A 24,636-nucleotide genomic window follows, 5' to 3' on the forward strand; every position below is an offset into this window, starting at 1 on the left:
ATCAAAAACCTTTTACAGTCTGCCCAATCTTTTGCCCAACCTATGCATCTCGTGCTAAACCATGCATCCCTGCACCGTGATTAGCATCACACCCCTTTCTTACAGCAAACACTAAGGCTGCTGATTATAGCAAAGGAGTCTCAGTAAGGGGAGGAGAAATTTGCTATTGTCCCTCTTAATCTCTCTTCATGTGGCCCTAACGTGCTCTCCCGTATCTTTCTCCCAGTATTTCTTTTGTCATTGGGAGCCACGGCTGAATGAAGCCAAATTTTACTGTTTTTAATGTGCCAATTTGGCTAGATAGCAGTGTCTGTGACTATAAAGCTTTTAAATTTAGGTTGTGTTCATGTAGTAGCATTATTCCACATGAAATCACGGTCAAAGAGTTTATTAGTCATCAGACTCATTGATGAAAAAATGAAATAAGCCCGGCGACCAGGCTTTTTGCCATAAAATCATGTGATGGATGAGCCTCTTTGACACTGTGCTCTGCAGAAATACTAGATCATGTCCTTAGAAAAGGAGACGTGTCCTGCATATCATAATGTCATATCACTTTTCTTTCTCCTCAGTTCATTTCCTTTAATCTCACATTCCCTTGTTCACCTTTGCAAGCAGGCAGAATCATAATGCTAACTCAAGTCACACCTGACAGCAGAAATGTGCTACAGCTACAGTGAAGACAAGGTATTTATGTATTATCATAACACAGACTGTAACCCCCCCCCCCCCTTTTTTTTTTTTTGCCGAGATGCCTTCAAGTTTCCTTGTATTGAAAATATCCAATAATCTTTTACTTTTATTACAAATTTAAGGATGTCTTATGCGTATGTTACCGTGATATCTATATGCAGTATCACATTCCCTCTATTAGCTGTTCAACCATATCAAAAAACAACAAAATGAACTAAATGATAATAAAGGCAAACATAACAGAATTTCTTGCAATGTTTGTACGAGAGATCAAATCCACCCATACGGAAAAGAAATAGTAAAAACTTATATGTGATTTACTCTTGAAAGTGGCCACTTTCGCATTACTTTCACACATTGTTTTAGTAAGTATCCAAAACATACAAGTTTCATTATATAATTTTTCAAGGGATCTTATATCTGTTTTCACACTTATATGCTTTTCATACAAGTTTCACACAAGACAGATACAAACTTTATAAGATTTATATATATCTTTTCCATATGAGCAAAGAGACTGTATATAAACAAAATTTGAAAAAGTATGTATATATGCATTATTTTTTAAGCTTTATGACTTCTTTGGGCAAGTAGCCCTCTCTGTGACACAGTGGCTCCAGATAAATATGTTATGTAAAAATGATGAATTGAAAACAACCAGACAAACTGAAGAAAGTTCAATTTTGAGTATTGTCCACTGTAGGTAAAAACACTATGGTAGCATTGCTGGAGCTACGTCTTCTTTCAGACTTTACATGCTGTACTTCATTCTGTTATGTCTACAGTTACTTTATTTTCTCTGCAAATTATTTTGCTGAAGTCTTTGAAGAATCTAATTTCTTTATTGTTTTCCATCGTTTTTCATCATCCATATGTCTACTCTGACGATGGGACGCCTATTTTTTTGCTCAGGCTTTATCCTCACTTTCCTCCATCTTTCCAGTTGTATTGTCCCTGGCCAGTCAGCGGGGATCGGAATATCGAGGCTGACATTTACTGTGGAGTTGGGAATAAAGGAAAAGAGGCAGCCGCTGCAGGAAGAAATATTCTTTCTGACTGGTTGAATGCGTTCCTGTTTCTTCTATATGTTCATTTCAGTCTGTGTTCATCTGCTTTGCAGTTTGCCTCGTTGGTTGTTACCAGTGCATGGTTTCTTTTTTTTGCTTGGTGAACTATGCATCTCTCCTGCCCCGCATTATGTTTTGTCTTATTACATTTATGAACATCTGTACCCATGTGTCGATACTGGTTGTTTGACTCCGTATACTCTGTGTATTGACTGTGTATGTTGTAGTGAGCTGCCATAGTAAGTCCATTGGTATTCAGCGTGGGTCCCTCTCTCTGTGCTGCAGTCATCTCTGCAGTCTAGGAGACACAGTGTAACAACGCTCCTATTCAGCTCTCTTCTTTCTTTCTTTCTCTCTTTCTCTCTATCTATCTGTCCACCTATGGCCTCCCTACCTCTTTTTTTCTTTGATGCTCACTTTTGTAGTTGGCATTTATATAATGGAAACTGCTGTGCACGTGTGTGGTGGCGTGTCTACATGTTTATGACACTACTGACTACTTTATCTGAGCATCCCACGCAACCGCACAAGGTAATGGCTGCCATGAACATATTTATACACCCTCAAACACATTGTCAGAGTGACCTTGATAGGGCATTAGCCCCACCCGCCTGTCATCTTTTAGCCCGGGCTTTTGGGTTTCTAATGATGGCGATTGGCTTGGTCATAACATAAAGGGTGGCAACAAAGTGATGGATGGTTAGGTGATAGTGCGGGACTTAAAAAAAATAAAAGAAAGAGATTAAATCATGGTGGAAATGTCTGTTCTCAGAATAAGAAAGACCAAGAGGGACTGCAGGGAAGCAAGAAAGAGGTAAAGGGATCGCCAGTGAACATCTCACAGGGATTAGATCTGTCTCTGTCAATAAGCATATGAAATTACAGCTTCCGTCTCTTGTGTGTACGTGTATTGAGGGGGGCTGTGCGAGTGTGTCTGCTGCTGTCTGGGCAGTTGTGAGCTTGAGTGTGTGTGGCTGCGTATAAATGTGTGTTTGTGAGTGTCATGTGCATTGAGCAAATGGCTGTGGGTGTGTTGAATAGTTAATGGTAGCAACAGATCCAGCTAATGGCATGACTAACTAACTGCACTGGGACACCGAAGCCTACTGAGTAATTAATGATTAGTCTCAAGGTCATTAGAACCCAGTCACGCTGACAGACGACGTGTTTATGAATTTCACAAGTAATCCTTTTTATTTTATGAACAGTCTTTTCAAGGCTCCTCTCTCTAAGCAGCTCAGATCTTTTCTGCTTCACTTTTATAGTTCCTCTTATTGTCTCCTATTATGCCGTTCATTACCTGCCTGCAGCACCTACTGTTTAATCGATTAATTTGATTTTTTTTTTCATGTTCGCCTTGATGCCCTTTATTCTGCCTTCATCTGCTGTGGCGTCTTTGAGCCCGTTTCAATCATTTTGCTGATTTACTTTATGTCACACCTCTAGTCATTCCCGGAAAAAGATGAAAGCAAGAAGAGACAAAGAAGAGAAAGGTTGTATTATATTATGCCTCCCACCTGCATTATTCAGCCTTTCTGTCTTTTATTGTGCCAAAAGCAAACATTTAAGCTTCACTTTCTTAAAACATCAGTCACACTGCCAGCAGACTTGATATTTGATGAAACTGGTCTCGCTTCCTCCCGTAACTTGAAGACAGCTTTGCTTTAGATGGTTTGGAGGTGTTTAAAGGAATCTTTGATGTTGACTGATCAAAGTGAAGTCAAGTGAGGTGACTCGTTGTAATTGTTGCTGAAATAACATTTAATGAGTAATTGATTATAGTTTTCAACTGATCTGCCTGACACTGATCTTCAATTGGTCTTATGGGAGTAAAAATAAAAACACACTCTAGATATTATGGGCACACCTGAAGCTCAAAATTGCAGTCTCTTCTGTCAGGCGATGAAATCCAGATGTATTGGATGCTAAACAAATTGCATAGCTCAGAAGGATTCAAGTGTTTGCGGGTGACAGTGTGAGTCCGTGTGAGAGGGAGTGAAGACGAACAGCATGCCATTAATCTTTCACACACTGGATTGGGGAGGCAATCTGTTGGCTATCATAGATGATACATGACCAGCTATAGAATGACTCGCCTGTTGCATACCAACACCGTGAAACCGCACACACAGGCAGCATCTCTCACACAGACGCGAAAAGAATCAAAGACACTGCTGTCAAAGATCAGCCGAGTGTACTGGCATGCACTCTGAGAACAGCTGAATTCATCCACACGTCCACATGAAAGCACATTTGTACACATGCCTGCTTGCACATATTGTCACACACGATTCCATCTAAATCAAGCGCCAGAGGGCAAACGTGTTCTCCAATAGGATGGTTTTCTATCAAGCTGCCTGAGATACAGAACCATTTTTAGTTCATTTTCAGAATAAAAGCAGTAACCTCGCCCCCAACATAGCATAAAAGAATGTGCCAAAGCGCATGTGCAGACTCAGTGAGCCGTTTAACTTTTACAGTGTTTCTGTCATTGTCACATCTGTATTAACAGCCCATTCAGCAAGAGGAAAACTGTGCATGGGAGTAGCTATAATTGTAAATCAGCCTTAAACACACTGAAAGGCTGCACAATCTGTGTCTCTTCCCAGTGTATTGTAATTAGTGTGAGAAGCTTTACTGTGAGGTTTAACGACTTTGCTTTATGTTACAGATTTGTAGGACTTCATTAAACGCTGAGCCTTATTTAAATGGGGAAGCCCATCTTTCCCTGGCTCTTCACTGTATTGCCGGGTTTTATCATTTAAAAAAAAGAAAATCCTCGCTAAGATCAAGTTTAGTCTGAATGTAAACAGAACAAAGGGAGATTGTTTGCAGCAGATGCTAGCCCAGTCTCAGCCCAGCAAATGACACGCCAAAGTTAAGGTATTAAAGTGAAAAAAAAATTAGTAAATTAGACTCTACATAATGTCAGATTAACTTTGCTGGCTGTCCTGCACTGTGGTCCAACATTCTGTTTTCCCCCCTATGAAACCTTTAATCTAGAAATAAAATGAATCAGATGTGATCATTTTAGATTCATGAACACTGAGGATGATTTATTCAAAGAACCTCACGGGTTTAATGTAAATAAAATTAATTAGAAAAATGATTGAATGCTCGAATTGAGCATTCTGCTGATAAAATAATGGACCTCGGAAATTCATCTGTCAACAACTACAGCTGAAAATGCTGCTTGGCGTTGATGGATGCAGTGTTTAGTTTAAGATGACAATTCTAATGCAAAAAGAAGAAGAAATATGTCCTCATCGTACCTTATTCCTCTCTCATCTAATGACACATGCATTTTAGGTCCTAGTACATGTTCATACTGTAGTACTGTTTAGACCAGGGGTGGGCAACTCCAGGCCTCGAGGGCCGGTGTCCCTGCAGGTTTTAGATGTGTCCTTGATCCAACACAGCTGATTTAAATGGCTAAATTAGCTCCTCAACATGTCCTGAAGTTCTCCAGAGGCCTGGTAACGAACGAATCATTTGATTCGGGTGTGTTGACCCAAGGTGAGATTTAAAACCTGCAGGACACCGGCCCTCGAGGCCTGGAATTGCCCACCCCTGGTTTAGACTGTGGTTTTAGATCACTGTTAGGTGATTGCTAGATCACACGATGATGCCATAACATGTGATATTGATAAGAACCTTCAGTGGGCTGTGATGAACCAGTGTGCCCGATTGTCTTGATTCCTCAACTCCTGATCGTGTAGGAGGAGTTGGTGGACAAAAAAAGAGATTTTGTTTGCTACAGTAAGATTGCATGTTATTAGGAATGCTACTAACATCTGCTTTAAAAAAAAAAGCAAGAGTGCTTGCTTACATGCTGGTCTAGTGCCTCTACAGGTCAGAAGCAGCAAGAGAAATTACACTTCCAGAAAACAAGTCAGTTTAACTGGTATAAAGAGTCCATTTTCAATGAAGGAGGTAGTGATTTAGACACATATCAAACAGACGATTTTCAGTTTGTATCCTATGTTTGGCAATTACTATTTTACTTCTTCTCTTTTGCATCTGTGGCTGTTTGCACTACTTTAGGGCAAGAACGTGGTTTAGGTTATATTAAATCTGAAAATTGTTGGAAAACAACAGTAGTTATATTTTAGCTTAAAATTTCTATTAAAGAGCCTGCGTATACGTTGCAAAAATAATTTTTGTTATTATCAACAGTGTTAATTTATGAAAGCTGTAGGCCGGAGCCTTTAATTTGATGTAATAAATTTGAGGAACCCGTATATTTTATGTTAGAGATGTGTTTTGCTGCACTGTATTGTCATTCAGTATCTGCTCATACCAGCACCTGCGGTTGCCCCAAGAGGAGCTGTCAAATGAATTAATAAATGCTCCTTAAAAATACATTAGAGCGTATATTGGTTATTAAAAGTTTATGTAATGCTTATGAATACAAGATATGCAGAACTGCAGTAAAGTTTTACGCCACTTCTCTTGTCACCGGTCCTGCCTGAAGCACTAGCCAAGGAAATAAGCAGTGCACTCTGCCAAATGCCACTCAGTGATTATAATGGGTCAGTTACAGAGGACAAAATTTCCCCAGTGATCAATAAGGTGCAACTTAAACTTCAACAGATTCCTTACACGGTCATTTTTTCTTTTATACCACTTTCTTTTTCCACTCACCCAGAGTCACTCCACAAGGTTGAATTAATAAGGTATTGTTCACCAGCTAACCAGTCAGATCACCTCTGCGTTTTTGGCCACTAACAGAAATCCTGTGAAATCTATGAAACTTCTGAACATGCCATCCTCTTCATCCTCCTAATCTCTGTCAGCGGCATATTTCCTTTTCTGGGCTCAAAGACAAACATTACATCAAAGTGTCACATGGTTAAAAAAACAGAAAGTTTCTGTTGTATCCTAATAAGTATAAAAATATATCTAACAACAGTTTCGTCTGAGAATCCATCACGGTGTATGCCAGGTTCATTATTTCAAGCAAACAGATCAAGGCCTCAAGGACAAACACTATCAAGTCTGTGTGTGTTTGCGTGTGTGTGGATTAAGAGGTGCGATGGATTTTGAAGAGCAGCATAATGCAGAGTTGCTCCAAAAGGTGACAATTTATGCCGAGTCATGCGTCAATGCGTCTCTCCACTTTCTCGCTCCTCGTTTTCTCTTCCGCTCACACTTCTTACAAATAAACCCGACTAAAAATAATTTGTCTGCCGCCGCTCTCACATCAGAGTGTTGGTATCACCAGGCTGTCCGGTAAATATCGGAACACATTGTCTGATTGTATGCAAGAGGATCTGATTATCGCCCGAGGTTTAAGTGGCTATAATCAGTGTTTTTATGATAACAACGGATCACAGATCACCTGAATCAGGAGTTCATCATAGCACCTTTCAGTTGTTTTATTTCTTTTTGGTGTAATTTTACCAAAAAAATAATAATATTAAAGTGCTTCTTAAAAGCAAAAGCGATGAATTAGAATTGATGATTTGCTTTCATGCTCAAGTTATTTATCAGGTCTTTTATCAGTCATTTTCTGCATTTTTTCCTTCTGAATGTCTTGTAGTGTATGCCCAGTAATATTTTCACTTTGTTTCTCACTCCTTTGAAGTGAAGTTGTTTTTTTGATTTTTTTCTGTATTATTATTTTCCTTGTTGCTGTTTCTGCCCATTAGAATTTCAAGGTCTTTTACTGACTGCGGTACTTAAAAGGAAACATCATGTGGCCTTCATGTATTTTTCTCTGACTTTCTCTAATAGGTTCACTCTCACTTGATTTCCTTCCTTTTACTCAGTGAAAACAAGTTCATGCAAAAAAAAAAAAAAATGAATTGCCACTTACTTTGATGCTCCTGCTCACAATTGGGAGATAAACAGCGTAAGCATGGAGAAAAGGAAAAGAAGGAAAGAGGATGAGAGAGATGCTGGCTTGCCCCGATTGCTATCTGTTTCATGTAGCCTCGGTTGCTGTTAGTGCTGAATTGGTTTTCAGGTTGAAAGACAATTACTTTGGCGGTACTGTCAGTTTTTTCATGCACACAGAACGCTTTGTGAAGCTACAGTTTTCTGTGTTGCATATCTCTGCAACGGTAATTGTGTTTCTTTCTCTCTCGCGTTTTTTAATCCCTTCACTGTCGTCTTTACCTTAACCATCTCCGTTTCATCCATCTGCTGATTTCTCGTCTGTGTTTGCTTTCTTTCATCTCCCTAATCTTGCCATCTTGGCCACTTTGTAAAAAAAAAAAATGACTTTATCTTTCCCTTTCTTACACCTCACTCTTCTTTCCCTGTTTTTTCTCCCTACCTCACTCCCCACTCTCTTCTCTGCAGGTCTCTATCTGGACGTATTGTTGGAGGTGTGTGGTGGTTCTTTACTCTTATCATCATCTCCTCTTACACAGCCAACTTGGCTGCATTCCTCACTGTGGAGAGGATGGTTTCACCGATAGAGAGTGCAGAGGACTTGGCCAAACAGACAGAGATAGCCTATGGGACGCTGGACTCAGGCTCCACTAAAGAATTCTTCAGGGTATGAACTCAACGCCCACTGTTCATTTTATTTGATTGCTTGAGCCTTTTCAGGTTAATGGAAATATGCAATCAGCCAATCACATGGCAACATTTCAGTGCATTTAGATATGTAGAGATGGTCAGGACAGGCTCCTGAAGTCCACACAGGCCATCATAATGCGTGGAAAAGGTGATTTAAGTGATTTTAAATGTGTCATTGCTGTTTGTACCAGACAAGCTGTGCAGTGCACAACATATCCAGACTTGAAGCTACTGCAACATAAGGCTGTTCCTGTCAGCTAAGAGCAGGAGGAACTGAGGCTACAATTCACATGGACTCACCAAATAGGACAATAGAGATTGAAAAATGGTCTGATCCATCATGGAATCAACAGTGGTGGTGGTGTAATAGTGAGGGAGATATTTTTTCAGATCATCTCAAACTGGTTTCTTGAAAATAACCTCCACAATCATCAGATCTAAATCTAACACCTGTGGGATTGATTGGTGTGCACCCAACAAAGCAGCAACTGTGTGATGCTATCACGTCAGTATAGATCAAAGTTTTCAGCACTTTGTTGAATCGATGCCACGAAGAATTAAAGCATTTTTGAAGGCAAAAGAGGGTCCAACCTGGTATTAGTAAGGTATAGCTAATAAACTGACAACTGGGTGCAGATTCAAATTTACAGAGATGACTATTTAAAATATTACATTGTTCAGAAAATACTTTAGTGGCAGAACTTTAATCACTTGTATGCTAGTAGGGAATAATGAGTGTGCCTCGGTTACCTAGGCTAATTCAAGCAGCACATACTTGAAAACCAATCTACAACATTCTAGAAAATCGAAATTAAAGGATCTTTCGTGTACTGATCTCGACTTGAGAGAGACTTGAAACGTGATGGTAAGCTGAGATGACTTTCTGTTTCCAGTTAGTTTGCGTGTAAAACCTGATCAAAGCCCACAGTAAGATTTAAAAAGATTACACCGGACATGAGAAAACAAAAGATCTGTGCTGGATTTTCTCAAACGCAATGTTGATTACAGTGAAAAGATGTTTTTTTTACCACAGTCCTCAGCAGTTAATCAAAATAAAGGAATAAAACCATAATGATTATAAAAGTAGGCAGTAAGGTAAGTAAAGTCAAGGATAACCGGTGGGATAGAATATGCTGCTATGAAAAGAAAGTGGAAAGAATAGCAGAGTGGGGTAAAGAAGCCCCAATTACACCTTCACCCTTTGACCTCTTCACCTATGTGGCTTCCAGTCAGTGCTAATAGTTGACACACATGAACATGCACACAATCCTATTTTTTTTTTCTTTCCCTTTTGCTTCACACAATTATTAAGATTTGTTTTTGTTCCTGTGCATGTTATGTGTATATAAACAGTTCTGCTCTGTAGGAATGTGTGCACTGGTATTTGTGTCTGGAGACAAAGGAGGAAAGGGGGGAGAATGTAGCAGGCAGTTTGTGCTTCTGTTAGTCGCTCTGGCATCATCAACATAACGAGCAGGCTGAAATCTGTGGAGGGTGAAAAAGCAATTTACTCTCCCACAGCTGAGGGGGATTCGCCACCACCATTAATTATCTTGTGTGTGCATGCAAGTGTGTTTGTGTGACCGTGGATGTGTACATACAATATCGTGTGCACATAAAGCAACATATGCATGTGTCTTATATGTGTAAGCAAGTTTGAGTGGCGTTTTGTAACGCGCAGAAACACGGTACGTGCGTCCATGTAAGTTTAAAAGCGTTTCCATATTGTGCATGCCTGAAGGTGACTTGCAGCATCCATTTTCCTCTTTCACAGCTACGCTCATTGTTAAAGAATCTGGAAAGAGTCACACCTTATTGTCACACATCCATCCCTCCAAGGCTAGACGGCGCTTTGTACACGCGCGTTTATTATCGGCGTCTCTCGGTCTCACTTTCTTTGATAGGTGGGGGCTTGGATAGATGGGCTGGAGGTGTACAGGAGGGGGGGTGAGAAACTGTGATAGACTTTGGCAGACAGAGGAAGAAATGGAAGGAGAAAAATGAAGAGAAAGAGGGTTGAATGAAGAGAGGCGGAGCCTTTTGATGTGTGTGACATTATTATGGGATAGGTGTCCGTCACGCACTAGCAGCACACTGATACACACACATATCATTCCCCGGGTGCTGGTTTCAGTGGCTGAGGCCCTGGCTTGTTGCTCGAAGAGCGACAGAATAACACTTTATCACCAGGAGTGAAAGAGAAGAAAGAAGCAGTGCGCTGGTGGAGGATGACAGTTTGACTCCTCTGCTTGTTATTTTCACTCTTGAGTACACGCAGTTCACACACACAAGCAAACAAATCATTTCACATATATACACACAGACCGATGTGCAGAATTACAAGACCACAGACATATGTAGGATGTATACAGTACACATTATAACAAAAATATAATAGAGTTTATTTACAATACCGTGCAGACGTCTTAAGCCACCTTTCATTTCTTCGTATTTTGCTAAGAAACTGGTGAATTTATTTACTGAAATATGTGCAACAGAGTTTGTACAATTATAATAAGCTCAAAAGCCAATATCTGGTATGACCACACAAGACGATCCCACACCACTTCATGGATGTTGAGGTCCAGGCTCTGGGGAGACCAATCCATGACCGATATCCAGGTGTGCTTTTACTGCATTGACAGTGTGTTTGGGATCATTGTGATGTCAATCAGACGCTTTCCAGCTAGTACAGCACGGTGGATCAAGATCTGAAAATACTTCAATGCATTCATAATTCCATCAGTTCTGACAAGATCCCCAGCACCACTGTCTGAAATGTTTTACAGATGGCTGTAGACACTCACTGTTGTAGCTCTCGCCTGACCTCCTCTGTCTTCAAATTGATTGAACCCAAAAATTTCAATTTGGATTCACCACCCCATATGACCTGTCGCAACTGATATTCAGTCTTTTTTCAGTGATGTGACATACCCCTGCTTTTTGTCCCTGGTTTGTCTTGTAGTTTTTTAGGCCTGCCACTTCTGTCTCTGTCATTTCCATTATGTGTCTTTAAGGAAACACTGTATAACATGTAGAGATGTGCTAGATTTTTGGCTCTTTGGGTATCACCATATTGGTACAAAAGCACAGTTTATATGCTTGAAAAACTGAGTTATTTTGGAATTTTTCATAGATTCAAGTTTCAAGTAAAGAAATTGCAAATAATTATCATTTTTTAATAGGCTAAGCTAATAGTAACAAAGTGCCTAAAGATACATTTTGTTATATTTGTAGCTACAACACTGGTTCACCCATTAGGTTCGGCATATTCTGTATGCTTGAATGATTCAACCACAGTGAGTGGTTTTAAAAAACACAACATTCCTCTGAAAATAGCCAGGTACAAAGAGTGGACTGAAAATGAGTGAAAAAGCAGCCAAAGTCCAAAAACGTCTGGTTTGTTCAAGGCAAAATATAAAGAAATAAGTGGTGGCTGAAGACTTTTGTACTGTACTCAGTCCTAAATTCATAACCACACACCAGCTTAGTGTACAAGTATTCCAGTAAAAAGTAAGACTGATGCTTGACTTGTTAGCATCTACGTCATAATTTAAATGTGGTTATACAGTAAATGTGATTATACACCAGGAGATAAACATTGAAGACACAGCACACCATCAACAGCATCATTTTACTCAGGGACCAAAAGAGGAAAAGTCAGCTTCACATCATATGAAGCTGTAGCAACAAATCAAATCCAGTGGAAACATGGATTGTTAACATGGATTAACAGCTTCCTTTTTGCAAAGTCAGCACTAAGGTCAGCATGTCGATTTGAATAATTAATTAGATAGTGTCCGCACACTGTTCAAAGTAATATTTATAAAAGAAAAAGACTGGCAGGCATTGTTCTATTTTTCTTGTAGCTGAAAACCAATTAATTTCTACTCATTCCTTAAGCATAAATCCATTTGAAATAGGTCACAAAAATGGAATTTTGTTTTCATTTTTGTTAACCTTCCCAAATCAAGTTTAAGAGCAATGTGTTTGGCAAGTTTGAGTGTTTAATGTTTAATATCTTTTGGAGAACATCAATAACTTAGCAACAAACAGGCAGTATTTGTTAGTGGGACTCATTTATTTTTATTAAACGGCTGAAATATATACAGTGAACATCTACAACGTAGCTTCCTTGACAGCTGGCTTCCACATCATTTTAGGGAAAATTTGCTCCTATAACTGTGAATTTATACCCATTAATTCCCTGTTAACCTTTTCCTTTCTCCCCTTTGCTCCTCTTCCATGCTAGAGATCCAAAATAGCTGTATACGAGAAGATGTGGTCATATATGAAATCCGCTGAGCCAACTGTCTTCACCAAAACCACAGCAGAAGGCGTGGCAAGGGTCCGAAAGTCCAAGGGGAAGTACGCCTTCCTTCTCGAGTCCACCATGAACGAATACACGGAGCAGCGAAAGCCTTGTGATACCATGAAAGTCGGAGGCAACCTGGACTCCAAAGGATACGGCATTGCAACACCGAAAGGCTCACAGTTAAGGTGGGTGGAATAGTGTAACAATAGGAAACAGTAACGACGCTGATACTGGACTATTGCTGCGATATTCCACCTACCCTGCTGTGCCTTTAATACTTGACCTAAATCAACCTCTCACTGCTGTCTGGTGAAAATTTCTCAACCGAAGAATTGTAAAAATTGACCGAAGTGGATATTGATTGATTCTCGCAAGCGTAAAGTCCCAAATTAACAGTAAATGTTATTGATTTAACACAGTTTATGGATTTATGGCAGTTATATGTTTTTACCGAGCAGCAGTGACTTCGATAAATGTGTTAAACGTGCAAATCATTTGTTTAGTCATGGTTTCTTTTGTTAATACCTTAATTTCTTTTTCCCCCCACTTTCTGCCTTCCTTTTTGTATTGTTTGTAATTCTGTTCGACTCTTTGCTCTCACTTCTGCCATCTGTTAAATCAAAGCATGTCACCTCCACTGTCTTTGTCCTGTGTCGCTGTCATCCATACGTCGCTTTGTGCTTGTGTCCTTCCTTTCTTTTTTGTTGCTATTTTCAACCACCTTTTCTCCACAGGGCCACCTTCCAGGTAACTCTGTTCATTTGTCTGCTATCATCTCACTCTTCCATGATACTGATGATGACAATGATTAAAAGAGAGATTTATTACCAGAGAATGACCACGAGGAGAGGCAGAACCACAGACTGCTGCCACTCCATCCAGAGCCACGGGGGGAATTTATAGACAACCAGGAAAAGAAAAAAAGTGAGGAACAGGAAGCAGAGGGGCCTGTCCAATGGGGGGAATTCAAAGTAAATATAATACAGGAAAAATACAGATCCACAAACAAAAGAAAGACACAGTTTCAATCTTTAAACCAGTTAAATTAATAGATAATTGAACAATCTCAAATTAAAGCCCAACAAACAGAAAAATTAGTAGTAGTTTTTTAAAAGGAAAAAGTGCATCAACATGAAATAGAAACCAAAAGATGGAGGAAACAAATGACAAAGTGAAGTTGGTCATTTTATCTTGTTTTTCCCTCAGTAGACATTTGTTTCTCTGGCTTGTTAACTTGAGCTTACAGTAACAGTCTCAATAGGTTTCACTGCGATATCCTCAGCAATGCAGATAATTCATTTTCCAGGTGACTGTGACAGCAGTAAAGAAACTTTGTCTTCTCAATGTGACAAGTGCCTGCTGAGAGAAAAAAATAATTGACTAAATTCAGCAAAGCTGGACCACTTGCTCACTCCTCTCTCCTCCATCTATCTCTGTCAGCATTTCAGATTTGCCACATAAAAGGCAAAGCACAAACAGCACATCAGCCTCACACCATGTCCTATAACTTTCCCCTGTGCATGGTGCAAAGTTCCTCAAGACCCCTGTCGCCCTGTAGTTTAGCTCTTATTTTCTTAAAAGAGAAAAAAAAAGGTTTTCCCGTTTATGAGGGAAAATTGTGACAGACAGCAAGTGGATAGGTTCCTTTGGAAGCTCCCCCGTAACACATACCTGGGACTATCCACGGTTGTCTCTGGCAGCTCTCAGTCTGCAGAAACAGACTTGCACAAGGCTGCGAGTGCGCACGCCGGGTGAGCCTGCCTCTCCTCCTGGTGCAGTAATCATTTGATGTGATGATGATGATGATGATGATGATGATGATGATGAAGAGCATGAATGCTCTGCTGACTGAGCTGAACATTAATAGTATTGTTTACTTTCTGCTATATGACTCCTTTTGGTGTGACTTTTAATATGTGACTGTCATTATCATGCTTTACAGATCTTTTTGAACTGTTTTCATCCATTCCTCTTATGTTGATGAGATTAGTCATGGCCGGCAGATTAGATCACCCCAGAGAACGCTGTCTCTTCTCGAATCTCTCGAATATTGTTTCTAAGCTCTTAACACCAGTGTACCATCAGACCGTCAGAGATGAGATAGTGCTTCCAGATAGGCAAGTGCACAGACAAAGGGCCAGACAAATAAACAAGTACGCAGCGACTGCTGTGACCGTTGTGCAGAGATTAGTATGGCCGATCAGCATCGCACAAACAAAAGCAGAGCACAGTCGCACAAGAAGAGGATGACAGGAAAGAGTTCATGGGCAGCTGTAAAAATCAAAGATGTGGCAGAGAAAGCAGAAAATGACACAGTCATACCATAACTCTTGGCCCTTGTAAACATGAACCATGATTTTTCAAATAATGTTGCCGCGCAGCAAGAAGGTCCTGAGTTCAATTCCACCAACAGGCGGGGTCTTTCTGTGTGGAGTTTGCATGTTTTCCCCGTGTTTGCGTGGGTTCACTCTGGGTACTCCGGCTTTCTCCCACAGTCCAAAGACATGCAGTTTGTGGCGATAGGTTAATTGATTAATCCAAATTGCCCATAGGTGTGAATGTGGGTGCGAATGGTTGTCTGTCTCTGTGTAGCCCTGAGACAGACTGGCGACCTGTCCAGGGTGTGCCCCGCCTCTCGCCCTATGACAGCTGGGATAGGCTTCAGGATAAGTGGAAGTAAATGGATGGATGGATGTTTGCTATAAATCCAGGATGTCAAACTGATTTTACATTATGGGGCACATATGTCTCGCTTTCATCATAAACAGTCCAAACTCCCTTTTCTGTCAGTGTAAAGATGTTTAACTACACATTTAATCCCATTTAAAATAAGAAAAAGAAGTTTAATTTCAATTTGATGTCTCAGTTGTTCTACATGATAAAAAATTGCTGCTGTAGTAAATGAAAGAAATCTGTTAGCATAAATAAATAAATGTGTAAAATTACAGAAAAACGTTCATGTGGCTCGCTACACGGACTCTACTGCAGTTACAATTACTGGAGAGTAATTCATAATTAATAAATCATCATTAAGAAATATTTCTAATATAGAAATGTCTTTGTATTGTTACTTTGGCGTAGTATGGCCATTGGGGGGGCAGAATCTGGCCCTTATGTTTGACACCCCTGCTAAAAACTGTGTATTGATGAAGTAAATTGCCATTCAAACAAATTCAATTAATTTTTGTTCTTTTTTGCATGGAAAATTTACATGTAATTAAATTACTTAAACATAAACATTTTAGACACTCGAGGCCACACACTGCATGCACATCTACAAAGAAGTATTGGCAAGTAATGATTTTGTATTTCATTAAAATCATGCTAGGTATACAGACAAACATACACTGTACGGATGCCAAATAGTTATCCCTGTGTCCCTGAATTTTGTTTAGAGGTCAGTCCCTTTAACAGAGTAAGCAGGGCCTTAGGAAACTGAGGCCACACAAACACAATGTGCACACACAGAGCAATAGGACGACAGGGGGGCAGCAGGAGGGGGCAAGTGCCTCATCAGTACACTACAGAGACCTGGTTAACACACTATATACCAGTAATCTGACACTCACTGTGGTAGCATCTGATTTTAGTGCAGCCAGATACAGAAGAGTAACGCAAGAGGGGTTTTTTTGTAAAACCACAAAACAAATTTGGAAAAAATTCCAGAAGTAAGTCAAGGAGTGATAGTAAGGGAGAGCGTTGTCCGGGGTGCGGTTTTCCCCCTCTAACTCACCTGTATGTGTGAATTCAGCCCATCCTAATTTCTGCTCCCTCTCGTCCTCCTTTTCCCTTTCCTTCTCCTGACTACGGTCCCCCGTCCATCTTGTCTGTTTGTCCCTCCATCCTCTGCTCTGACCAAACTATCTTATCTGTTCCTCCTTTTTTACTTAAAGAAACGCGGTCAACCTGGCCGTGCTAAAACTCAACGAGCAGGGCCTGTTGGACAAATTGAAAAACAAGTGGTGGTATGACAAAGGAGAATGTGGCAGCGGGGGAGGGGATTCCAAGGTTAGCCCTCTCTGTCTGCCCCCCCCACCTCCAGGTGACAGGGGCTGCTCACCAGCTGAGTGGCTCGCGACAGCCCCCGTCCTGGGAGTGTAACACATGCATCTGCCCTGGCAAAGAGTCACGCAGCGTACAGGGAGGATAGAAGAGATAGCTTAAATCTCTTGAGACAACCTGCAGTTGCAAAAATGGGCACATGGTTGCACTGATGTCCACGGTCTGTGACTTTATATATAAGTTCAGACACAATGACAAATGCACTTTGAAGCTTGTTGATACACATACAATGAAAACCCCTGAAATAACTTCTTTTTAAATGAATCAGCTGGCTGGACCTGGTAGAGACCCAGAACCCGATTGCTGGAAAATGTAAATATATCCTACTTTCATTTTGAATCATCAGGGGGGAAAATGCTCATTTTCTTTATAATGCATGGAAAAATATCCCTATTCTGAGTAACTGCCAAAATAAATCAAGCACATCTCATGAAGATAACCATTTTAAAGGTGCTTTGCACTGAACTGGTAATGTCCCTCTGACAGGACAGAGTGCAAAGTAATGGAAAGAGGTTTCCCTGATGGATAGCTGGAATAATAAAGAGAGCAATTACTGTCAAGACGGGAATATTTGCCCCCTAGTGGCAGCTCTGGGAAGAGTAGAGAGAAAACAAACAGTCTAGTTAGAGTCAAATGCAGACACCCCCTGAGAGGCTCAGTTTGACTAAAGGCAAGTGGAGAGATGAATAATTAATAAAACCAAAAAAGCCAGTCACAGGATATGTGTGATTTCAGCAATTTGGAACATTTTTCAGCAAAAAAAGTTCTATAGTGTGATAAAGAGTCAAATATTTTAATTTCTAAAAGTATTCAGCTAGATCTTTAACAAAAGTTTCATTCCTTTAGTCAGTTTGAAAACTGAGAAATTTTAAATGCAGTCTATCAAGTTCATTTGAACAGGAATAAATTCTACATGCTTGTTAGTGGCTGTAATTAGATACAGGCTTTGAGCTAAATGCATGCTAATTAGTTGTTATTTGTCATGTAATTAATATTAATTATTGTTAGTATGCACAACTATATAAACTATTATTGAAACCATCATTAGCAGTGTATATATTTAGATTTTGTCACAAATCAAAACACTGAATAAATAAAACTTTGACTCTGTGATGAATTATTTCAATTCATCTTTAGGAACACAAGAATTTCATTGCCTAGTTTCATCCAAATATCATAGCAGTCCATCAATTTTAGTCACAGCCCAAAGTGGTGGACTGGCAGTAGTCTTCCTGTTAGTGTATTTCGATGATGACTGATTGTTGATGACTGCCAACGGATTAACCCTTTGATGCTCACCCCAAATTTCACAACTAATGGGGTCAAAACAGTCAACCAACCAACAGACAGAACTACCCATTTGTTTTCTCTGATGATATGCATTAGGGAGAGTTTAAAGAAAAGATCATTTCTGCTTCGACGCATGCAAAGTAAGTTTGCGAACTTCTCACTCTCCCAGTTGTGACACAGAGCTAGCCTGATGCCAATAGTCCCGGTTTAATAGTAATTGCCTCTGGATTGTTGTAGGTTGAGCTGGGGCAGCATGGGTGTGTTACCTGAAGTGACAAAGGTGGGTCCCACTCATATGTCTGTAGCTCGCCTTAGCTCCTCGCTCCCCCCAGCCCCTCCTCAACGAGCATACACACATGTATTCAGTGGGATCCATGCTAGGTCACTCAATCTAAGCAAAAGTTTTTCTTTGTTACTGAGATGTGCAATGCAAATGAGAAATACTCTAATAACATAAAATAACATGACCTATGATGTTATTTATGTTATTTTTACACGCGAAGAACCCCAGTAAACCTTGCAGTTTTGAAACTGAGCGAAGCAGGCGTCTTAGACAAACTGAAAAACAAATGGTGGTATGACAAGGGAGAGTGTGGACCCAAGGACTCTGGAAGTAAGGTCAGTCTCACGCTGCTGTGGCCCGCAGAACGCTAGCCTGAAACTCTCATCATGAATACTACTGCAACTACTGTCTTAGAAATAGCATTTTAAGCACTTTAGATATTTCTTGAATGTGCTCCACATTAAAATTAAAAGAGTCTTTTTGGATGGTGGACCACATTTACCTCATTTTAAATACAAATGAAGACAACAGTCTTCTTCAGTCTCTGTAGCAATCTGAGGCAATTCCATCTTCAAATCAGTTATGTTGAAATGTATTAAAATATGTAAAATCAACAATCTTCACTTCCATGTTTCTATTTTAATCTCATATGCTAGTCCATTCCACATGAGAATGGCACTGATCCTTATGCATCAGCAATATTAACTTGTTGCAATTACTGTCTCCATTTTATATTTGAGATTTAATCAGGGACCAGCTCCCTTGTTTTCTATTAATTTAAGAATGTTTCCATAATGTCTAGATATGTTATTATTTCCTCAAAACTTTTGTTGAAAGAAGTCAGTCAAAATAAAAAGCAATGATCAGCAGCTACACTCATTTGACTGGTTAAATTGACATGCTGTAAAATCAGTTCTGGAGTGTGCCAGGAGCCCAGCTACACAAATATATATAAATTTTTAATAAGGTAAAAACAGAATGTTGCATTTATCATTAATAGAGTTTATATCACTAATAAATAATATAATGAGCTATAAGCTAAGCCAAAAACAAAACACAACAAAATTATGTTTCTATATCTATGATTACGCTTTAGTATTTGTATAAATGGATCTAAATTACCAATGAATTACAATTACAAAGCAACTGGGAAATAACCAGGGAGTTCATACTGCATACCTCCCCTGTTAAAAACATTAATCAAAATTATATTCAAATTTTTTCAAAGTTAAACCTAAAAATTGTTGCGAAACAGTTTTGGGTTTTTTTTGCCCTGCTATAAATATTTGACATGGGAGTTGCTTTAAGTTTTAACTAAAGTACTGGAGCTTTTCCAAAAAATAGAGCAAAGTAAAATCCCCGCTCAGATTAAAATCTTGCTCTACAAATAATTCACTCTTGCTGCACTATTTTGCACACTGTAACATTTCTAGAACTGTTGAATGTTTTGTAGCTGTAGTGATAGATTTGTAGTATAAAGTATTTGTGGAGTAGCAGATGTGGTGGCAGTAGAGATTAAAGTTTTATATGAGTAGTATGTCAGTTTATATAAGTAGAATGTATTACTGTGATCATTTATGATAATACCATAACTTCAGTACCTGTAACCATATTAATTTTTCTGGTATATTCTCCATTTCTCTGTGTCTAACTTACTGTATCTGCTTTTCTTTGTCTGCTTTTTCCCTCATTTTCCCTTTCCCTCTGATCATTCCCTATTCTGTCTCCACCTTCCTCATTGCACCACTCTCCTTTTACTGCTCTCACCTTGAGCCTACTCAACGTCTCACCTCACTTTTCCCCTTCTTCTCTACTCTTCCTTCCTGTCTACCCACCACTTCTCCTCTACCTGTCCTACTACTACTACCCTTTCATCTTTTAAACACATGTTCCTTGAATCCTCCCTCCCTCCCATCTCTTCAGGACAAGTCGTCCCAGGCTCTGAGCCTGTCCAACGTGGCTGGGGTCTTCTACATCCTTGTGGGCGGCCTGGGCCTGGCAATGCTGGTGGCCCTGGTCGAGTTCTGCTACAAGTCACGGGCCGAAGCCAAGCGCATGAAGGTGGACCTTAGCCCCCCCCACTGCCCCAGCCCCTCCCCCAGCACCCAGAATCTAGCCACTTATAGGGAGGGGTACAACGTGTACGGCTCCGAGGGGGTCAAGATATAGGGGTAGGATTTAGAGGCTCCCGTATAGGTGGGGTAATGGTGGTGTTGAACATGGTGGTGGTGCTGTAGATTTTGTACCGACGAGGCTGTCGCAGCAGCCCCACGCAACCGTGTTGTTCTTCATGTGGTGATAAGTATGTGGTCAAGCATTGTGGAACCAATGTACTTTTTAATTTGTTTTTTTATGTTTTCTGCTTCATTTTGGCTGTTTTGGTTATTTATTTATTTATTTATTGGCAGAATATTTTCTTAGACTTTTGGGTTTAAATTTGGTTTGCGTTTTGTCACGGTTACGTCACCCTGGGCTAGACTGGGGTTAGATTTATGTGACCGCAGATTTGGTTCCATCGTCTTTGGCTGCAGATGATCATGATGGTGATGATGATGATGACAGTGGTGGTGATGCTCTTGGTTAATGACTAGGCACCTGCATTGTAATTTTCAGATAACATATTGAAGCCGCGATGCACAACTCCAGCATTAAATACATTTTGATTTTTTAGAACCTTTTTATTTTGAATGAATAAATTAATGAATATATTATTTATTAATTATTTATATATTAATTACCGTAATTAATGGTGTTGGTTTATTATCTTATTTCACATGTGACATCTTGAGTCCCTTCTTTAAAAGTTTCAAGTTTATTACTGCTAAAAACGTCTTCGTTATCCTCATCTGCTGATGTGTTTTCTTGGTTAAACTTTCACAAGGTTTTAGGGATTATCTATTTTCATTTTTTCACCATCCTGAGAGCAAAAGTTTGTTAATTTGGTAGCCCTCATTAAAATCTGTGACTGCTTCCAGCTACAAATTAATTAGCTAGTGTGCGGACACCAATTACTGTGGATTTGGGTCTGACTTAAAATATTTTTACCCAAAATGTGACAGACATCTTATGATGAAAAGCATTATTAAGATATTTATATAACTGTAGATGTCCGTTCTTTCAGCATAACTAGACATCTCATTACTCCCTCTAGCACCACTGCAATACCAGACAAATGGGTAGAGTGGGTTATTAATAGCACATGAACGCAGATAGAAATTTGTGTTTGGTCCCTCTTAAGACCAGTTAGTGTTGAGCCAATTCAAACTAATTTAGAGCACGTCTGGTCTTCTGAAAGCTTCAGCAAAGTTGCTGCTGCGCCACATTCCCCCTGAAAAATTACCTTAATCAGTAGAAGTACAAATTCTTGAGGGAGATATAAAATGGCAAGGTGATTTTTTTTAAGCCAACAGCAGCTTTTAATTGCTTTTATTTATTAATTTATTTATTTATATATCTTTTGTCTGTAAAAACTTTATTTTTCCATTTATCTTAATTTCAAGTGGAAAGATGAATACAGATATTGACGCACGTAAAAGCTAAATTTTCCAACTACCACATTGTTTGTTAGGTATACCTTTTCAGTTATTATTAACGCAATCCAATCAGCCAATCACATGACAGCAACTGAATGCATGTAGGCAGGTGGACATGGCCAAGACACCTCCTGAAATTCAAAAGTGATTTCAGAAACTGCTGATCCACTGGGACTTGTCCCACACTATCATCCCACTGCTTTGAGTTAACAAGCAACAGTGAATCAAATCTGAAGAGTCTCATTTTCTCCTAAACATTTAGATGGTAGCCTGCCTTGTATCAAAGTTTCATGTTGCTGCTGGTGGTGTAATGGTGTGGAGGATATTTTTTGGCACACCTTGGGAAATTTAAACACCATGTCCAGCCTGAGTACAGTTTCTGACCATGTCCATCTCTTTTTCTGAGCAGAGTGTACCCAACTTCTGATGGCTGCTTCCACCAGTATAATACACCATGTCACAAAGCTTGAATCATATCAAACTGGTTTCTTGAATATGAGTATAAGTTCACTGTATTCAAATGGCCTCCACGGTCATCAGATTTCAATCCAATAGAGCAACTTTAGGGTGTGCTGGAACAGACGCACAAAATGTGCAGCAACCATGTAAAGCTATCATGAAAATAAGGATTAAAACAATCTGAGGAATGTTCCCAACACGTTATTGAATCTATGCCACAAGAATGAATACAGCTCTGAACGCAAAACTGGATCCAATCCAGTGCTAGCAAGGTGTACCTTATGAATTGGCTGGTGGGTGTATACTAAGGTACAGGTGAACACAATGGAAATCCTTTGTGCTAAAAAGTATACGCAAACACCATGAGTCTAAATGATCTGTTAATTCATTCCTTTTATTAAATGTGTTAATTCCTTTTGAATTTATAATAGAATAGCCCTTTGTTGTCATTGTACAATACCAAAATATAATATAAAAAATATAAATAGCAGACAGCAGGAATAAATATAGAGAAATTTATACAAAAACAATACAAAGGCACACATTGAAGAGCAAGTTCCAAGTTACCAGTCTCATCTCTGCTGGCTTTTAGTTGATATTGTGTATCATCTACTCTACGTCTCTATTGTGTCATCCAATACCTGGAGTTGTGCATCCTTACTGCAGACAGACAAAAAAGGCACTTTGGCTTTCCAGCTCTGACAATTTCAAAACAGCCCGGTTACTTACTTAGTTTTAATGCAGACGAATAATTGATGAAGCAAGTACTTCATATGGAACAGCTACTCTGTGATGTGGTTGCAACATGACTCATGTTTATTGTTATATAAAGGAGCAATTAACTAAAGTGAACAGAAAACACTGAACATTTCAGTGCGTAGGAAACCATTTAGAGGCATTATGAGGTCATACTTGATGTTCACCTTGAGGAAAGTAGCAAAATCGATACAGAGGATGCAAAAATAAGGAGAGCTAAATGCGCACTGAATGTTGGCTCTTGACATAAACTGACAGTTTTGAATACGATGGAGAATTCACCAAAGACAAACCACTTTCACAGCGGACCATTTTGGACCACACTCAAAAGTAACAACACTGATGTTAACAGCAATTCCCCAAATGATTATGGTCTGCTATCAGTCATACAAGAATATTTCAAAGAGCAGTGGTACCACACAAAAGAAATTAAATGCATAGGTTATTTAAAAATTCCATGTCTTCTCTTTAATTCTACACTTCACAACCCTTAAAATAAGAAAGCCATACAACGGAAAGGGGAATTAAATAATACACAACATTATTTTCAGATGTTATCTTGTAATTCAAGTATACAAAAGTTCACACAAGAACACCTGATTCGAAGTTTAAGATTAAGAATGTACTATTTTTCTTTGCTAGCATCGTTTAAACAGATTATTGCCTCTAGATGTTCAGTGTACTCAGTTTGAAAACCTCTAACATGATTTAGCAGGCGAGAAATTTTAAGAAAACAAAACATCCCAGAGTAGCTCATCTGTGTGAAGTGTCACCCGACTCTGAGCAGTATAGCCAGTCACTCCCTCTCTATGAATTTGAAACCCTGGAAGAAAAATCACTCCTTCCCGTTTTCCCTCTGTCTTTCCAAAGTCCTCACCATTTCAATCCTGTCCTTCCAAATCCACACCCGAGTCTGTCAGGTTACTGAAACCCAGAACCCAAAAACGCATGGTCACCTATGAAATGCAGTTGTCTAAAACACAAACCCTTCTTGTCTATAGTGTACATGTTTGTGGATTGTTGCCTGCCTCTGTATGCTACAGTAGCATTTGCACAGCGTGGTAGCCTCTTAATGAGATTTGAATGTGCAGTTTAGGGTGCTTTCACACCTCATCTGTTTAACGTAATTCAAAAAGAGGATTAGAGCTTTTTTTTTTCTAAAATACAAATGAATACTAACATCAAATCAAAACATTTTACATCGTTCTCTAGATAACCTCTAATTTGGTGTCAAAAACAAACTTAAAGGTTTCCTGTGGCGTTTTTTATCATTAGTACCACAATGTATGATTGCCTGTTTTATTTTATTTTGTTTGCATCATGCACAAGAATGCACATGTACTCTTGCTAGTAATCGCTTAGCACAGCAATTCACAAAAAAGAGACGAAGTGCTAGCAAGTAAAATGTAAATTAGAGTTCAGTCAGCACCACTGTGATGTAAAGATGTTATTTCCATTTGCAGTGGTTTATATTTGGAGAGCATTGCTCTCTTCTGGGACTTCCCTACCCTTTCTCACGCATATGTGGAAAGCATAAGTCAGGGAGAGCACTCCTCCCTGCCGTTTCATCTGCATATAGGAAAGCTGCAGGAAGGCTGAGCACAAGCAAGAGCCTTGATATGGATCTAAGCAGGCATTAAGGACAACAGC

The 24,636-nt window shown here is 39.4% G+C and overlaps 1 protein-coding gene across 4 annotated transcripts in view; it reads left to right on the forward strand.

The window, feature by feature from the left end:
- The window catches only part of gria4a (glutamate receptor, ionotropic, AMPA 4a), a 122,909-nt gene that overhangs the window by 93,506 nt on the left and 4,767 nt on the right, over positions 1-24,636 (forward strand). The window contains exons 14-17 of one of the 4 annotated variants that reach the window (XM_085429885.1): positions 8,067-8,265; positions 12,541-12,788; positions 16,497-16,611; positions 20,162-20,299. In XM_085429885.1, coding sequence (XP_085286011.1) covers positions 8,067-8,265; positions 12,541-12,788; positions 16,497-16,611; positions 20,162-20,299 — 700 coding nt within the window. Of the gene's footprint in view, positions 1-8,066; positions 8,266-12,540; positions 12,789-16,496; positions 16,612-18,458; positions 18,574-20,161; positions 20,410-24,636 lie in introns of all 4 variants that reach the window. The other 3 variants (XM_085429887.1, XM_085429888.1, XM_085429889.1) reach the window with 3 other exon arrangements.

The sequence above is a fragment of the Copadichromis virginalis genome, linkage group LG14 (assembly GCF_057382275.1).
Source record: "Copadichromis virginalis isolate Kocher_CV1m ecotype Utaka linkage group LG14, C_Virginalis_male_GT1.1, whole genome shotgun sequence".
Lineage (NCBI taxonomy): Eukaryota > Metazoa > Chordata > Actinopteri > Cichliformes > Cichlidae > Copadichromis > Copadichromis virginalis.